The sequence below is a fragment of the Vidua macroura genome, chromosome 6 (genome assembly GCF_024509145.1).
Source record: "Vidua macroura isolate BioBank_ID:100142 chromosome 6, ASM2450914v1, whole genome shotgun sequence".
In the NCBI taxonomy this organism is placed as follows: domain Eukaryota; kingdom Metazoa; phylum Chordata; class Aves; order Passeriformes; family Viduidae; genus Vidua; species Vidua macroura.
This window is the reverse complement of record NC_071576.1, coordinates 54890962-54906150: the sequence shown is the minus strand read 5'-3', so window position 1 is coordinate 54906150 and position 15189 is coordinate 54890962. Positions and strand designations below refer to the sequence as shown.

Genomic DNA, 15189 nt, shown 5'->3' with positions numbered 1-15189 from the left:
AATATACCTACTTTTGTCTTCCAAGGGAATTAATGACATCTCATTTTTTCTTTGCTGTCTTCAAGATAAGAGGGGATTTTGCATAAAAAAGCAACCCTCTCCCTGCTAGCAGAATTGGGCTGCAAGAGATTTTTAATTTGCTTGCTTGCTTTTTTACTCCTATGTGGAATAAACTGATTTCCATAAAATTTCTTAATGTACTTATTCAATGTCTCTCACCCATTTTTTGCAAAACCCTAAAATGCACATTTTCAGCAAAGAGAAGACAGTTTCTGTATTTTCTTTTGTGAATGAATGGATCTGTACATGTTTATTTTGCCAGCTATCACCCCTCTGTTGCTATAACATCCAGTCTAGAAAGAAGTGCTCTGGTAAAGAAATTCATTTGTGAAGAGACTGAGGATCTTAGGAGAAAACTGTCCCTGACAAAAGGGCCCGTAAGAAATGTCAAATTATTGTGGGTTGAGAGAGAAAATTAAAAGCAGAGTGTGGGAAAAGTAAATAAGTCCTGAAAAGAGAGTGAACTCTGGCATGACTAGGTTGTATACAGATAAAAGATCTGGCCAAGTAACAACAACAACAAGCAATAAGTTGTTAACAGATGCTTGAACTTAATATTGAAACAGCAGAAGTGTTGATATAATTCTGTTGATACAGTTCTGTTGTGTTATTGTTGGCAGAAGAAGTTAGTTTAACTTTAGGGGAAGGGTAAATTGTAGATTTTTGTTTATTTGCTCCGGCTAAAAACCTCTGACTTGACTTTTTACCTATTTTTGTAGTGAATTTTCATCATACCATGGAAGTATGAAATCATTCAAACAAACATTTCACATGTCAATAAAGCTGTGTGTATATATTAACCCAACACATCTCATTCCTCTAAACCATATTTATTACTTAAGCTCTGCAACATCAATTTTGCACTTGGAAAAACAGAAGAACAGAGAAGACAGAGAGCAAGGGTTGTTTGTAGAGGAATGTCATTGTGAAATGACAAAACGTCCCTGAATAACAGTGAATAATCATTAGATCTCTTTTGGGGCCCTTTCTATTTCTATTCAGTTCAATTCCTGCTCTGTGACTGGCTGAGGGCAAAGCAAAGCAAATTAAGATCCAAAATGGAAGTTGCTATTCATGCAGGGAAATAATCCAGCAGCTCTGATTGCCAGGCTTGGAAACTAATACTAATTCATTTCTGCAGAGTATGTATAATTTTTTCTTTATTTTCCTGAGCTGCTGTATTGCCAGTTCCTAAACCAGATAAAGCCATGAAAAGGTAAATACTTACCACAATAACATTTATTTTCTGCAAATTGAGGTGTTTTTCTTCATTCTCCATCTTTTTCTCTGTATTAGAAAATACATTATTCCGAGCAGCTATAAAATAAAGGTTAGGATAACAAAAATAATTATTTTGCTGAAAATTGATCCATTTTGGGCCACTTTTTTTTTTCTTACAAGCATGTAATTAGTTCTGTACCACAGGGCTTCATCCTCTCACCCAAGGAAAGGTTTTCTTACCCTTTCCTTACTGAGGAGCAGCACTCCATTGCCTGCTGCAGAGCATTGCAGTTGAAATAATGGCAGCAGGGATTTCAGTGATTTCTCTTTTTTTTTTTATTTTTTTTTTTATTTTTTATTTTTTTTTTTTTTAATATCTGTAAATATTCAGCTCTTATCTCTTCTGCACCAACAGACTCTGCTTTGGACCTGGTGAAAAATGGAAATTTTTTCCCAACCGTGTCCCTGCATCTAGCCTGCAGAGTGGCCTCTTCAAAGACCAGAAAATACCTAAATGTCTCTCAGATGTACTGAATTTTTGCTTTAATAAGTAAAAATTAGTGAGCCTGGTCACACTTACTTGATTTTTGGGTTAAACTCAGGTATTGTGAACTCACTGCTGTGACTGGAGATAACGACAAGCCAAGAGGTGGGGATTATTTCCTAGAAACAAGCATTGTCTTAGATATCTGGGATTTTCATTCTTTTCAGGACATGCCAATGCAGTATTTTCCATCTGAGTCACTGTCCTGGAGTTTGGAAGGTGCAAGTTTTTTACTCAATTCCTATTAGAGAGGGAGTGCCTCGTCTGCTCAAACACAGTGCAGTTATTATCCAGTTATTTCCTTTTAAAACATGAATAGTTTTATGTGGCCACTAAGTGATACAGGATATGACTGGGTGAATTACTCACAGGGATTTAGATATAATAAATAAGAAAGTAAATCTGGTTTCATCATCCTTCTCCCTTGATTCTTTGGGGAGGAAGTGTTATTTTCTGCTCTCTGAAGAAACGCTGTAATTTGAACTAGACCACGGTGCTGTGGTCAGAACCAGATACCAGCTAGTCCTAAACCACAGTTTGGAGTCCATTTTCATACACAAACACGTGGGAAACTTGTTGCATTTGTTCCCAGAGATGAAAAGTCAGGAAGGGAGCGTGACTTCCTGAGAGAAGGCTGGATTAATCTAATACAATATATAGCATTTATTTATTTTCCTTACTGTCTGTATACTTCAGAAGAAGTGAGGAAGTTACAAACGCCACAGCTTGGTGCCAGAAAAGCCACAGAGTGAGTTTTCCTTTTTTTCATTGTATAGATATAACCAAAATTAAATGACTTGCAGCATAGGATCAACCCCAATCTCACCCTCTCTGATCACTCAAATACACATCTAACCATACTTTGCTGTTCTTCACCACTTTTGGAGCGAAGCTTTTGAAAGGGAGCCTGTACTACATCTTTGCCAAGCACCTAAACCTGGCAGTGATTAATTAATTGCCCCTTCTTATCCCCAAGAAGCCCCAGAGGGATTACCAGCTTAGCTCAGCAGCTCTAAAAAGCAAGCCTTGTAAAGAGGTGGAGAAACTTGGTTTCAGAAGCCAAAGGCAGAGAGGCAAAAGGGAAGAGGTTCAGTAGAAGTTCAGAACTGCTTTTCACTTTTTACTTCTTTCTCCTTGAAGGCAGGATGAAGATGGAGCTGAAGTTCATGTTGATTTGCTTGCAGGAGTTTCACCATTCCTTCCCTGCTCACAACTCCCCTTTTCCACTCCCAGCAGTGCCTGAGGAGAGCAAAATGCCCAGACAGTTCCAGGAGTCAGAGCCCACCAGCCTGCAGACACACAGGGCACACACACCACCTCTTGCAGTAAACCCAGAGCAGTCTGGCCTGCTGGGATTTATTGCTTCCCCACTTGCTGGCTAATTACCTGCAATTACCTTCCTTCTTTACCTGGAGATGTATTTCAGAGATTAAAACGTTGAGAAATGTGAGCTGTTCCTGTGATTACACACTGCTGCCAGGACAGATGGGAATTCCAGGCTCACGAGCTCCATTCCTCCCATAGGAGCAAAACCTTCCAGCTTCCATCTCCACATGAGACCCACGGCGCTGCCTGGCTTGGCATGGTTGGGATGGCATGTGGGAACACTGGCAAAGGCTGCCCCGTCACCCACCTACAAGGGGAATCCATCCTCTTTCCAGAAAAATCCACTCCGTGGCTGTCAGCTAACTTGGTCTGGGAACAGCTGGCAAAAGCCTTTTCTTCCTCTCTTCCCTACTTTGCACCTTTTCCTTAGCTCCATCTCATAGTTCAGCTGGAGAAGATAACCACTATTTTCTCATTTAGCAGTAAAAATAACCACTATTTTCTCTATTTTAGCAGTAAAAATAGAGAATAACCTTTTCTTCTCTTATAAATTGCTTAACCACATGCCTCTCACTCTGAAAAATGGACTTTATTACACTTAAGCTTGTTCAGCACAAACACTCTGCTAAATATTTTGTAATTTGGTTCTTGTTTCTTGTGGTCTTCTGAACAGATACACTTCCTGTTTTGGCATAATTTTTTTTCCAGAGATGGTACTAAGCCAGATGAAAGCTATGACCTCAAAATCTTCAATTTTCTTGGATTTTCCAAGACCTTTGCCTCATAGTAACCAGCTCAATGATGCACCCAACTCTTTTCTGCTCTCACAACACATCTGCATCGATTTATTTTGGCTTTAGCTGACACTGAAGGTTAGAAAAGTAACCTACAAAAACTGTCAGGAGTTTTTATTTTATCCAAAGTGAAACCAATCACTCAATAAGTACTGCTAAACCTCATGCAAAGCATACTGAAGGGAATCAATAGAAATATTTTCTTTGGCTTCAGGTGGCCGACATAGCCTTAAAAATTAAGGATAGAGTTAAAATTCAAAAGAAGTCACATACATAGTTTTTTCTTCAGAAAGGCCTGTTGGCCTAAAAAAAGAAGGTTAAAAAAAGAACTTTGGTTTTCTCTGCTATACTAAAAATGGCATGTTGTGTTTAGTTATGGAATAAATAGTGCTTGAATGTGCAAAGAATTGAACCAGAGTTTGAATGGAATTCATATAAATTTTAAGATGGGGTTTTTTCAGTGGTAAGAGGAAGAGAACTTGTTTACTCTGAAAATTTCGTAGGAAAATAAAAATGCACTCAAGTGATGTACGGAACTCTGGGAGAGGTCAGACTCTGGAGGAATCAAGATGAAAAGTAAATTATTATTGCTTATTGGAAATCACAACAGCCAAAAAGATCATTAACAGCTCAGGACCAGAGAGCGTAGGGGGGTTAAAAATAGAAATGTGTCTGTGCCTTGATGTGAGACTTATTCACCCTTAAGCTATTTAAGACTGCAAAATATTTGTAGGACAGTATCTTGGAAACACAATGACATGGAAATCCAGGAGATTCAGACTCACACTGGCAGCACTTGGGGTGGGAACAGCTTCCTCCTCGGATGCACTGACAGACATCGTGTTTTTGCTACCAACCTCGCACAGCAAACAGCAAACAGTGATTCAGCAATGGTTCAGAAATGGCCCCTGCAGCCATTTCCAGCAGGAATCTTCCCCAAGGTCTGCATTTTCTCTTGGACCAAGCAAATGGATGCCATGACTTTCCTCTTCAATACATTAATATGTTGGGTTTGAGACTTGTTTTTCTTTGATCAAATCCGGGCTGGGAAATGGTTTTGTGCTTATGGTTTTGGGGTAGAAGCATGCCAAGAACAGGCTGACTGCATGTCATGGGCATGGTGTCATACCAACACAGAATTCAGTGTTCACTTGCACAAATGAAATATTTGGTTTGCTATCTTTCATCAAACCTGGTCACTGTGAGTCACAACAAGGCATGTGCAGGTATTCTTTGATCACTTCCAGATCCCTGCTTCCCTGTTTTAAGTTTCTTTCCTGCCTCAAATTTGCTATTGTTTAAAGCAAACTTTTTTTTTTTTTTGCATCCCAAATATGAAAAAACTTTCAGGAAAAGTACCACAACCACAGTGCAAGTGGTTTTCTGGATGGCATTATCTTACATCTAATGAGCTTATATGTACTATTTTGTTTTTAATAACTAACAATCCCACACAGTTACCAGCTAGACTGTGGTTTACCTGCTTCTGGTGTCCATATCCATTCTCTCAGGACACAATTCCCACCTTCTAAGCTAAATTTCCTGACTTGGAGCATTAATATTTTCCATCAAGGAAAGGAGGGCTGGTGTGAAACCTCATGCTTTGCCTTCTCACATGACAGTTAAATGGGAGAGGGAGAAAAAAATTGCAATCAGCAAGTGAGATTCTGAGGCCAGCTTTGCTTGGACAGGTCCCTCAGGGTAGTGGAAATGTGACAGGCACAGTGGAGCCATTCTGCAGCCAAAAACTCCCTTTGTGCTCCTGGAGATGGATTTCAGGTGTGATTCACTCATCTCCAAGTGGGTCTCTAAAGCAGCTCAAACACCTGACCTACGTGGGACATTTTTAGGGAGATGTCTGTATACTCAGAGCACGAGTATGCCCAGAACCCAGGAGGGTTGGGAACAGAACCTGCCCCACAGGAGAAACTCTTGGATATTTAAGTTTATTTCAAATAAGTGTTCAAAGAAAAAAAAAAAAAAACCCAACAAAATAAAACAGATTTAATATATATTTGCTTTTCTTAAAAAATTGATTCCATGAAAGAATTTTATAGATATCTAAGTAGTAATACAGATTTTTATATACAAAATTCAATTTCAAACAATTTACTGTACAAAAGAAAGTATAAGCAACTGTTACTATTCCATGATTTCAGCAAATAATGAAAAATTCAGATAAGTATGTGTTCAAGATACAGTTCCACCATTTACAGGAATGTCAGTATTAAGTTGGGAACACTTTCAGGTCAGTATTTACAGATTAAATCCCCTTCGAGGACAATCCCTAAGATTTCTCTTCAGAATAGGTAGTTTGGCTTTCTCCTGGATCTTTTGGGCTACCAAGGAATGAGAGTAAGAACATGTTTTCAACAAAATGTGTGGACAGAATTCTGCTTGATTTCTCCCCAGTTCTATTGCAGTCAGTGGGCCTGATCTGGTAAACATTTACTAACCAGGCATTACATTTATGTGGGAATAAATCACACAGGATTTGGCCCTACAGCAACACGCTATCATAAGGTACAAATTTTAAAAATAGTGACATTCCTGCAAGTCAAAATACAACAGAAACAAGAGTTAACAAAATATAAGCCCTTTATTAATAAAAATCTTTGGTTGGATCAATATTTTAAATAAGCTTCAAGAATATTTGGTTAATACCATTTTCTTTCTTCCACATAATTACTCTTTTGGTACCTTCTTTGGACAGACTACAGAAAAATATCAAGTTTATCACATACTTTAAAACAAATAAATATATCAAAAGCTATATATGGCATTCTTTTTAGAGTTCTAGCAGTAATCTTTAAATTAGTTTGGCAAAGAAAAAAAAGAAAGAAAAAAAGAAATAACTAACCTTTTGAAAACAGTTTGGTTTTGTAACAAACCATACAGTAGTTAGACTTTAAAGAAATCTTTCATTTTTATTTTCTTTTTCAATTTTATAATGCAAGTGCCATGGACAAGACAAAGCAATAAAAGATATTAGGTTAATTGCACCAATATTATTTGGAAGTGCAGTTTATAGGTTGACAAAGCAAAACAAAAACATATTATGCTTAAAAAGAGCTGTACTGATGGGATTTAGCTAGTCATGGTAAGTAAGGATTTCAGACTTATACTTTAGGGAAAAGCTCCTTGTACAAAACACTGAGGATTTTAAGACAAAAGAAAATTCCTGTAACTAGCTGATGGTCTGGTCCTGTAGCCCCAGTGCAGGCAAAGCTTCCACTGAAGACAGTAAGTGGGATGCATTTGGGATTTAGTCCTCTGGCACAGCCTCTAGGAAGTGCCAGCCAACAGCAGAAAGTCTGTGGGAAAAGCTGGCTGTGAAACATGGGTGCAAGCACTCCCTTCTCCTGCTCCAGAGGGCTACAGGGAAAAGCCAGGCTGGGACAGGGATGTGCAGAAACATTGGGAAAAGGGAATTTCCTCGGCAACAGCAGTGTGCAAGTGCTTGGCAGGGCAGTGAGAGTCACTAGATCTCTCTGTGTGCTCATTAACTCAGGTCATTTAGCAAATGCTCTGTGACCATGGACCTGCTGGGAGGATCTCTGGAATTGTGCTGCTGCTGCTGCTGCCAAGAAAGCACTGCCCAGAATCCCTGTGCTGATGTTTCCAGATGCAGCAGTGCCCCAGGGAGGGTCTGGGGGACACAGCAGGCTGCCACAAGTCCCTGCCACACCTTTGGGACTCCAAAGCTCAGGTTCACAGAGCTAAACCCAGCCTCGGGAAGCAAGTCAGTTTATGAAATACGAGGGAATACTGATTTTGCATATAATTTAGCAAGTTACCCCATGGACCTTCAAACCCAGCTCTCCAAAAATAGTTCAAATTAGCATTATTATTATTATTATTATGACTTCAAATTTAGCTTTATTTCATTAGCTAATTGATAGGCTAAGATCAGATTCTCAGAGAATATCTCTAGCAAGATTGTCCTAAGTACCTGCATTTCTTAATGCACGCCAACATCAATAGCGTTACCTAAGGATGAAATATAAAAACTCCCTGCATTACTGCTTGTGCAAAAGAAAACAAAACAAAACCCCAACATTGTCAGAAATAGAATGTGGTCCTCCATGTTTGCAAGAAGGGCATTTCTCACAAAGATGGGAGCGAAATGGCAGCACATCCTTCTACATGCACCGGGGTGTCCGTCACCGGAATCCTGCCCTTGGTGCCATGGCTTTTGTCTCTGGAATGCCCTGACAGACTCAGCTCCCTCCTCTCCTAAACGTCCAGAGGATAGGAATGGCAGGAGGACAAGCTCCCACTGCGGCTCCTCGAGAGCCTGGGGCTGTGGTTGTTACAGTTTTCCCCTTTTCTCTTGTCCTTGTCTTTCCAGGTTTCCAGCATCTGCAGCTTCCCTTGCTCTTCCCTCATGAAGACCTCCACCATGAGAACTTTCTCCTTGTGAATCTGCTGACTAATGTCCTTGGGAATGTCTGGGATAATCCAGTCAACAAATTCACTCATGAACATGACCAAGTTCTGAAAATGAAGTTGTGAGAAAGTGTCAGCGGGGTCAAATTAAAGGGTGGCTGTAGGGAAAGGAGAGGGCACTTAGGAAGGAAAAATGAAGAGAGGACAATATTTGAGTTGGACTATGGGACCAAATTCCCATTAACTGCTTTGTGTGTGCTAGAAGTAGAGAAATACATTAGGTATAGACCTCTATGATGTATGTACCAATCCTGACACTGCAGCCACTTAGAAATCCAAAGGAATTTGCAATTGGTGAGTGGCTCATGAGATTTACATCAGGAAGGCAGAAGCAAATACAAGAGGTAAAATGGTAAAAGTTGGTAAAATACATTCCAATTGAATTTTTCTAATTGAAAAACCTTGACTCAAGGAAGGGGTCGTCTTTCCCAAAAAGATAATTTTTAATCAAAAAAAAAACCCAATAAAAGTTTTGAAACAAGTTATTCAGATAAGGCAGACTTAAAGCATTTGTGTCACAATAAGTAGCATCACTGTTGTGAATAAATAATGTCTTTTAAGGACAAATTACAAGATTGTGGCTTCTTATTCAGATGTAAATTAAACTTGAACTTGGAAAATTTTGAAAATCTCATTTCTTGGCTAGCTTTAAAAATGATTTTGGATTAAATTGATGCTGCTTCAGTGAAACTATTGATGTCCTATGGGAGAAATTGGTGGGATCTAATTAGTACCAGCCTTGTGCTTTGCTGTTCTCTAAGGTCATTAAGTTGTTCTGCATCAAACCAGCTCAGGGAATCCTTGGGGATGATTTTTTCCACTGAGGATATACCAATGCCTGGGTAGGTGGGACAAAGAGGGTGATGAAGATGGGCAAATTTCTTTGGCTTTTCCATGAAACAACTGATAAAGAAGATATTTCTTTGGCCCAATAACTTATTTCCAAGCACCTGGCTTGTCACCTACCTGGAAAACTATCACAAATGCCAGTCTTGCTGCTAGGACAGCCCAGAAATCCTTCGAAATGTCATATTTGTTTTCAGACCAGGGGGGTTCTCTATAATCTTTGTACCTGCAAAACAAGAGTCAGTAAATCAGGGGTGCAATTCAGAAATGTTGGCACCGGAAGGAGTTATTAACAAACAGTCAAACAATAAATGGAACTGCCTAAAGAAAGTTCACTGTATTAACCTCTCAGAAACAAGACACAGCTGAAACTTTCACATAGTCTTCAAGTTAGCCTTAAAATTAAAGGTTAATTCATCTTAATACCCTCTGATTACTGCATATAATATCAATTTTGCATAAGAGAGAGTAAACTACACAGCTCAGGTGATTTATTTTAACATAGGTAAAAAGGCAACATATATTTTTCAAATTAATTTTAAAGACAACAATACTGATCTCAGATTCATAGAACGTGTTTAACATGTGATTAGCAAAAGGTTGAAGCTAAATTTTGCCATGTGGAGAGAAGAGAATTTTTCCTTAGCTATGGCTTATGGAAAATCTATGTGTTGATAAACAGGACCAAGAAAAATACATTAAATTCAAAACCACAGCATCCTGTCAATATTTTGAAAGAATTAAGGCTCTGCATTTTCAAATTATTTTAAAATCCTTGGGATAAGTATGGGATTGAAAGAAGACAGAGGCTGGGAGTGGAAAGCAAATAAATCTGGCATTTTGCTTTTGGACCACGATGCCAACACTTCCATTCTATGCTGAAAAATGTTTGCCAACCTTGCTTAACCTCTGCCCAGAGAGCAGCAGGAGGAAACCAGGAGAAAGTAAGAGCAATCAAAGCTACTGCAAATGCAGTTTGGGTTGGTTTTGCTTTCATCTCTGAGTGAATTTTCTGTTCAGAGGTAATTTCACCATATCAACTTGCACTACTCAAATGCATAAAGAATATAATATAAAATAATATGATTCAAAGGCAAGGTTTTTTACTTGGCCAGTTAGTGTGACTTTTTACTATGCATGTATCAAAGTTATCTTTGTTTCTTTCTCCCCTGGAATATCTCTTCCTTCCTTACTCTCCTCTCCCTCTTCCTCCCTCTGCTGTCCCCCTTTCAGCTTTGCTGGTCTAAGTGCTTTCACAGTCATATTTGGATTTGATGCCCAGTTCTAAGAATATATTAGTTGAAATAGGTAACCACAATTTTTTTTTAAACATGAGAAGAATAGATATGAATTGTCACAGGCATGCAAATTTCTCCTGTGTGATGACACTATAAATAAGTCCTAAGTTCCAGTGCAGATAAGGATGCTACTGCTCTCATCAGGAATTGGAAGCTGAACAAAAAAAAGAGGCTATGGTCACTATATCATGACACATCAGAGTGACATAAATTTCTTCCCTTAAAGCATCATGGTGCTGTTCATTATTATTTGTCTCCTTTCCTGGAAAAGGGAATCCATAACAATAAAAATCTTTGCATGGACAAGCACTGAATTTAACTAACAATAATCCCCATTTCCCAAAATAAGCAGTAAATCATATTCAGGTCTGTGATTACTTAATATGTAAGCAAGATTTTCAAGGCGATGGATCCGTCTGATATAAAAGGCTAGCAAGGTGCTAAAAAGGTATTGAAAATACAAAGAATCTGCCCCAGGAATGTAAGAATTTGCCACATTGTTAGCAAGCTGTGAGAACACTTGGCATTAGCAATCATTCAAGAGAGTACCTGCATATCTGAACCTCGTAGCCAAGATCCAGGGGGTCGTTGGGAGCTGTTCCTGCTTGGAAATCGCTGACATTAAAAGAGGATAGTGTATGGTTGACGAAGCCATGCATGGTGCCATTCTCACTGTACATGTACAGGTACACGAGGCGTGGAATGAAGTCGGATGTGAATGAGATCACAAATGCCTGAGCCACAAGAGTAAAGAGTGAGCATGGTACCCAGGCAGAGCTTAACTTCATCACATCCTCAACCAACTACTCACACCACTCAGGGGAGCCTGAGGGCCCTGAAAGTGGAGCATTCACTGCACCAACAGGGATTATTCACTGCCCACTCTCCTGAGGTACAGCATATTCCCCGGAGCAGTGCCACACCAGCTGAGGTGTCTGCGTGGGTGACAACCTGGGCCCCCAAAAATGGAGCAGCTGTACCCCCCAGCACCACAGGACAGCTACCACAGCTCTGCTTCTCTGTGTCTCCGCCACAGCTTCTCCCTGTTGCCTTGAACAAGGTCCAATTGATTCATTTCCATCTGATTTTCCGTCCTGCAAACATCTAACTGTGATTTGACTCTTCAAAGTCTCATTGCATTGCAAAAGAATGTTAATTGTGTGCGGTTCTTAACTTCATCAGGATGAAAGGATGAGGAGACTGAGCCCAGTTTTATTTTTATGGTCACAAAAGTTGCATTTCATCCAGTTATTTAAAATTTTCTGAAAAGATCATGGGGGAAAAGGCATGACAGCCAATTGGGCTGAGTTCCTCATGACTTTAGCCATCCTCATTTATCATCATTATGAAACATTGCCTCTGGCATAAATCTCATGTACATGTGGAACAAAGAGTACAAAATGTTTTACTTATTTTATGGTAAAGAGGAGCAGTACATTGATCAAAGAGGGAAAACTAACACTGGGTATTGACGAGGAAAGACTACACAGAACAAAAGAGAAAAACAGAGAAATTATTTCCAAAGGAAAAGAGGAGAAATGGGAAAGACAAACTAAGGCAGCATACCAAAAGAATGGGTTTGCCATAGCACAACGGAACCCTGGGGACAAAATGAAGGGATTTCAAATCTGGATAATGTAAAAAACCCCCAAGGGAGTCCATGGCCATGTGACCATAAGCCCTACAGAGCCCCTGCTTTGCTGCACTGCAAACATATTGAATTTCAGCTGGCCTTTGTTTTCATCTTTCCCTCAGCTGGGGTGCAAGGAGGATGATCATTGTGGATGCGTATTCATATAGAATAGTGCAGAAGTACATGCATTAATATATTAAGGCCTGCTAAATTTTTATGAAATGTTGAAATAAACTTTTTTTTCCCCAGGATTTTCCAAGCTCTCTGAGTGGGGGCAACACAGCTCGAGGGCAGATTTTCAGTGGAGGGATTCTGCACTCTGAGGAGATGAACTGGTTCTCACCTTACCCAAAATAGCACTGAAATTAAAAAATACGTCTTATGCTACTGATAGTATTTTGAAAGAGTAAAAGTAAGCAGCTGTGGTCATATTTGTTTGAAGGAGAGAACTGTTTTACAAAAACATTCTGGAAAAAAGCAGCAGTGACTACTTATTATTTTAAATTGCTACTGCTATCACAGCTTGAAAATAAATACAGCAGCTCATCCTCAAATATTTCCAAAAATTTCTCAATCATATACTTTCACTTGATTGAAGGGATTTTGTACTGAAATAAAACTAATGGAGCAGAATGGAAAAGCCAGCCTATTGAATTCAAATTTAATTTATGCTGATTGACTTACATTTATGATGACAGCAAGCTTTCCAATACCTCTGAGGATATTATACCAGATTCCTGAGGAAGGAGACAAACATGTAAATGTTGTTGTAGTCCTTAAAATGAGATAAATTACATCTTCAGTTAACAGAGTTAGGAGCATGTATGATTGTGCTGAGCTAGCTATATTTTAATTAGAGAAAGAACAAATTATAAAAAATTAATTTAATGGCATGCAAGCAAAATGAACCCAACTATATTTTGGCAACTATTTTTTTTTTTTTTTGAAGTTTTGAAAAATGGGCTTAAACTGCAATGAATTTCAATTAACAAATAAAAAAATAACCAAACCCCCACCACGATAAAAAAAAAATCAACATCACCCTCCCAGTCATCTCCATCAGCAACCTGAACCTGCAGCATCAAATCAGGGAGCCACAAAACACCCCCAAAGCAAAGTCATGGCAAAACATGATGTGTTCTTCAAGTCTAGGGTGCTCCTAGGGCACAGGGATGAGCCCAAGGAAAAACTCTGCCTGTACTGCAGTAGAATGAACTTAGAGTTTAATAACAGATAAACTTCTCTGCTCTTGCTGCTTGGCTCTGTAACAAGCACAGTTATTTTATTTCTACTTTTATTTTTATTTCAATGAGCTTTTAATTCATAATTAAGCAGCATTTAGGAGAAGCAGCTCCCTCATTACAAACACCCATAGTGTGAGTCCCCCTGTAAGGGCAGGACTGGGCTTTTGTCCCCACACAGGCACAGAGCCCAGCTCCAGCTCCATCCACTGCAGTTTTCACCCTTCCAACCTTCCTGCTGAGTAGGGACAAAGGGATACATCTACCCACAGACTTTTGAGTCTCCTCTCATTCCCAAGGGTATTTCTGAGGCCAGTGCAGAGTTATTAAATGTGGAAATTTTTGCTTCTGCACGAAAACTGCATTGCCAGGAAGGGCTGTTGAAGTCAGAACCATGTGAGATATTTTGCTATTGCATTGATCACTTCCATTTAAAAAGTGATAATATTTACTTAATGAAATATTAATTTGAATTTAAAGCTTTGGTCTTCCTATTTTAAAGGTAAAGTCTCAATACATTATGACAATTCACAGGTAAGCCACAGCTGAATGGTTTGACTTTTCCTATAAATATCTCCCTGTTATTGAAACTAGCTCAGCATAATAATATCCTGCCATCAATCCAGGAATAAACAAACAGGGATACAATAACAATATCAACTTACCTATATCCTTTGCTCTCACTGCTACCGGTCTCCTCAGCTCAGTAACAAATTTTTTGGCATCCAGACGGATTTCAATGATGTTGTTCAATAAAGCAAACAAAGGTGCCAGCGGGAAGGAGGCAACAAACAAAGTTACAAACCCAAACTGGATAACTGGAAAGAAAAAGAAAACATATCAGTGCCTGTTAGTATTTACCAAATGTACCCATCACCACATCAGTGCCAGCCCCTAAATTCTGGCAAGGTGACGAGTTCTGGGAGACTCAATCCCATTTTCTGTGTCAGGCACAGTTTGCATGATGGCTGCTCTGTTTGGGTATGCAAGGGCCTTGTAAAAGGCAAGGCAATAGTAACTACAAGTATGGGGAAGCTCCTAAAACAATTCTTCTGTGGGCAAAGCTGGCACAGGAGTTACCTGAAGGAGTGGGATTATGGCAGTGACTGTGCTGGCTCTACCTAAGCTTTCCATGTTCCACCTGGCAGATTTTGGCTTTCACTGGAAGCTTTGGAAAGGACATGGCTGATTCCTGCCTCTGACAGGAATAACTTACTTCCTATAACCTGGGATCATATTTGCTTTCTGTGTGGATGTCATGCTCATCCTGGTACTGCCAGTGCCCATCTTTCTCCTGTTACTTCCAAATGCTGATCTCAGTAACAGCATCTTTTCTTATTTTTAGGAACTCGCAGCATGGCCATTCAGTTTGTACCACTGAATTCTCATCTGCTTCAAGTACTCTGAACATCAAGGTCACCAGATATTCTAATTTGTCTCACTCAACATAAGATACTACTTGAAAAAAAAATTCTATGTGATCTGTCAAGTACAACCAGGTCTACAGACATGCATTGCTCTCAGAAAATTTATTTCAGATATCAGATAAAGGACTATGGTGTGGAAGTAATAAAATCTGAACTAACTTACTTCCAGTGGAGGGTTCAACTGATGGTAAAATATGCCTCACAATCTCAAGTAGATGCCACTTAATCATTTGCATTTGAAACTTGACAGTGATGTGTTACGTGGCTTGAAAGAAAATATCTAAAATATTATTCTAAAGTAAGGGCTTGCAAACAGCAGAGAGCACAATTCAGCCCTCCAGCAGCCAGGC

General features: G+C 39.3%; 1 protein-coding gene across 1 annotated transcript in view; it reads right to left on the bottom strand.

Annotated features, from left to right (window-relative positions):
• Positions 1-5927: 5927 nt before the first annotated feature.
• The window catches only part of ANO1 (anoctamin 1), a 71335-nt gene continuing 62073 nt past the window's right edge, over positions 5928-15189 (bottom strand). Inside the window, exons 23-27 of the mRNA XM_053980189.1 lie at positions 14078-14230; positions 12856-12908; positions 11088-11272; positions 9361-9466; positions 5928-8442 (exon numbers count right to left, since the gene is read on the bottom strand). Of these exons, the coding sequence (XP_053836164.1) occupies positions 8182-8442; positions 9361-9466; positions 11088-11272; positions 12856-12908; positions 14078-14230 (758 nt within the window). The 3' untranslated portion in view covers positions 5928-8181. The remainder of the gene's footprint in view (positions 8443-9360; positions 9467-11087; positions 11273-12855; positions 12909-14077; positions 14231-15189) is intronic.